General features: G+C 38.0%; 1 protein-coding gene across 3 annotated transcripts in view; it reads left to right on the top strand.

Moving 5' to 3' along the window:
* The first annotated feature begins 2526 nt into the window (after nt 1-2526).
* The window catches only part of map3k4 (mitogen-activated protein kinase kinase kinase 4), a 34021-nt gene continuing 32993 nt past the window's right edge, over nt 2527-3554 (top strand). For all 3 annotated transcript variants that reach the window (XM_016295577.1, XM_016295578.1, XM_016295574.1), the window contains exon 1: nt 2527-3002. In XM_016295577.1, coding sequence (XP_016151063.1) covers nt 2980-3002 — 23 coding nt within the window. In that variant the 5' untranslated portion in view covers nt 2527-2979. The remainder of the gene's footprint in view (nt 3003-3554) is intronic.

Below are 3554 nucleotides of genomic sequence, written 5' to 3'. Positions count from 1 at the left end.
GGGGGGGGGTGACAAAAGTCACGTGACAAAAGTGATGCGCGAAGACTGACACTATATGATGGCGGATCCAAAGCACAACTTTTCTTAATAAAACTTTCATTTATTCGTTTAATAACCTAAGTGAGTGTCTTTGTTGCTGGGTTTTCATAAAAAAATAACAATGAACCACAAACTAAGCATTCGTTTTAAATACGGGAAAATACCTTATTTATTTGGGTTACAATGGCTATATCCATCTTATTCATTTTGTCAATGCAAGGTAGATGTTTAATATATGCGAATTTGCCATTGCACTATTTTATGGCTGATGTGTTTTAATTAATAAGATAATAAACCACTACGAACGTTTTAAGGTAGCCTGAGGGGAAATCCATAGGCTATTTATTTGTGTTAAACGTGAGTAAAACATATCCTTATTTATTTTGTTAAAAAAGTTCAAAGTTTAATGTTTTTTTGTTGTTGTTTTTTTCCGATCAATAATAATGAGCCATAAGCATGCATTTAAAGTAAGGGGAAAATCCAAAAACCTTACATTTATTTGTGTTACAACGCGGGTACATCAGTCTTATTCAGTGGCGTAGCAAGTCAGCCCCCGGCCCAAATGCAAAAAATGTGTACAATGTAAAATGTGTTTTAAACATGGCACAAAAATGCTGCCGTATAGGCTACTGAATGCAAACACAATTTTGGCACATCAGCCCAAAAAGCAAACAAACAAAACAATTATAATAAAATAAAAAACAAACAAAAAAAGTCAAAAATAGTGAGGGGATATTTGAATTATTTGTTAATAAACTAATGTTTTCTGAGTCAATGTTGACTATCCATCCTCATTGGACATGCCTTTACAGAGAAATGCATCTTTACGGATTACATAATGAAAGAGTTTTTGTTTTCGATTTGAATTACTTCGTTTTAAAATAGTAATTTAAAGCATTCTATAGATATATTTATCATGTCGGTGAAGCGCTCCTGCGCAAGACCAAGATGACAGAAAGCGCATCCTGTTTGTTTTCCTTATTTTACAAAAGCACAAGGTTTTGTTGATATTGTGAGTGCACACAAATACAAGTAGACCCTTTGCAGTTCTGAATGATGTATACTATTACCTTTATGAGCAAAAATTATGGCGTATTTTTAAGTTTTCGCTGTTATTAAAAATAAAATGCAAGTGCTGGTGCTGGCGCCTCCATGTCCTGCAGAGCACGCTTTAGCTTCCACTCTCCGCACAAACGATTGGACATGCACCTAACAGCGCTCATTTATCTAGGTTAACATTTTAAATTAATACTGTGAAATGCATGAAGTGTTTTATGTCTGTTTATTTTAGGCAAGTTTGTTGGTTTGAGAAGGCTAAATTGATCAAACATAATGCTCAACTCACTGTCTGCCTCTGCCGCTTGGTCGTTCCTTTAAAAAACAAAAACTTGAATTTAACAAACATAAAATGTTCCAAACATATTTCTAAATTAACTTAATAAAGAAACAAAAATAAATATGACCACTTTGCCATTAAAAACCAAAACGGAACTATTTTAATAGCTGTGTAATGGGGAAGAGAGAGAGAGAAAAAAGTCTCGGGATCCAGTCGGACTCGGGCAGAGAATTCTCATAAAGCTGTTGGACAAAGGCCGTGCAGGGCTCTATTCGTTCCCTCGTTGCCCCCAAACGGCCCGGGCCCATATGCACCTGCATCCCCTGCATAACCAGACGCTACGCCACTGATCTTATTTGTTCTTATCTGTTCATAAACGTTTTATGTTTAATATAAGCGACTTCGTCATTAGCATTGTTGATGTTGTGTGTGTGTGTTTTTCATTAAGAGTAATATTGAATCAACCTTCAGAATTTATTTTGTTTCAAGAATAGGAAAGACCTAACGTTAAAGATCAGAATAAGCGCTACAGATGTGAGAATGCGAGATTAGTTGCTGCTGAGGTAGACGCTCTCGCTCTTTCTCTGCTGTCTGTAGAAATGGTTGTTAATTCTTAATTTGGGAACGGCAGAGACATGTTACAGGTTATAATATAATCCAAAAATCATGGCAACAAATGATTTTTTAAGTCAGTTTAATCAGTTGAAACGACTTTCACAGTCAATTTGATTCAACTTAACTCATATGTAGCCGTTGCTTCTTGTCATTGTAGGCGTAGGCTACTTTTTTCAATGAATTTTAATGAATATACTAATTAATAAAATTGATATTATTTATTTTGTATTACATATTGTTCATTCATTTATTTTTAACACCGCACCCCCAGCACCCCCATTTTTTCGTGGGCTACACTCCAGCACCCCTACTTCCCGCGGTAATGGCCTTATGCCACTTTTTTGACAATGTCCTTATTTGTATATTGTATAGGTTGTATTTTATATATATTTAAACTGTATTTATCTGTATTATGTCTACTGTTAGTGTTAACTGTATGCACCAAGGGTCTGAGAGTAACGCAATTTCAATTCTCTGTATGCATGTGCTGTACATGTGGCAGAATTGACAATAAAGCAGACTTTGACTTTGACAGAGCTACAGTTACGAAAGAAACATGCCTTTTATAAAATTACATTATTATGCTATTTTAAGGGATGTGGACAATGCATTTGTGCGCCCCTATATCCGAAAGCGTAGGTCAAAATCTGGCAGATGGATCAGTAAGGTCTTTTTTTCTGCAGTTCCTGGGAGCGTCTGAACGGGGCGGCCGTAATCCGGTCGGTCGCAGGCAGCAGCGGGTCTGGTGTACTGCACGAGCTGCCGTAGAGTCAGTGTGTGTCACTCCCTCATCAGCGGCTCGCTGCTGGAAACATGGCGTCAGTGCACACACAGGCGAGCCTCAACTCTGCAGACGGGTAGAGAAAGAACGTGTGCACCGGGACTCATATCACACACCAGTCTTTGCAAAGTCGACCTCTCTTTTCCTGGACATGTCCTGTTTCATGCACGGGTGAACGGAGAGCACTCCCGTCGATTCGGCCCCGGTTATGGAGCCTCCGGATGAGATCAGGTAAGGGAAGCGCACCAGAACCAGCGCGAGCGTGTTTTGAGTCTGTATGCATATATGTGTGTGTGATCACGCACAGGACACGCTGCCAAATAGTGCACCTATTGAGACCGTATTGGGCGCGACTAGAGCGCATGCGCGCTGCAGCTTCAACCCGCTTGTGATGGGAAATCCGAGTCATTTTCGCGAATCGCTCGCTTCAGCAGAGCTTTAGATTTTACGGTCTAATATGACAGACCGCGACTGCATATTTCATCCTTTAAAGAAGCCGCTGTTTATTACTGTTTTATTAATAAGGATAATTTAATGTATGTTCAGTTTGCTGGAGCCGTGATTTAGCTCATTTAAAAGCAAAAACTTAAACTAATAAACGTTCCTTGCGTTTTAATAAAATGCTTTATTTAAACGTAGCCTATGTGTGCTGATAAAACTGGAATAGAGAAAAAAAGTTTATATAATTAGTTCACCCAAAAATTTACATTTTATTCACCCTTTTGGTTGTTCAAAACTTTTATGTTTACTACTCAAAAGTTTATTACTTTAGTGGAAATTTTG

Source organism: Sinocyclocheilus grahami, unplaced genomic scaffold (assembly GCF_001515645.1).
Source record: "Sinocyclocheilus grahami isolate Dianchi unplaced genomic scaffold, SAMN03320097.WGS_v1.1 scaffold338.1, whole genome shotgun sequence".
In the NCBI taxonomy this organism is placed as follows: Eukaryota; Metazoa; Chordata; class Actinopteri; order Cypriniformes; family Cyprinidae; genus Sinocyclocheilus; species Sinocyclocheilus grahami.
Note: the sequence above shows the minus strand (reverse complement) of the source record. Positions and strands in the feature narration are given on the sequence as shown.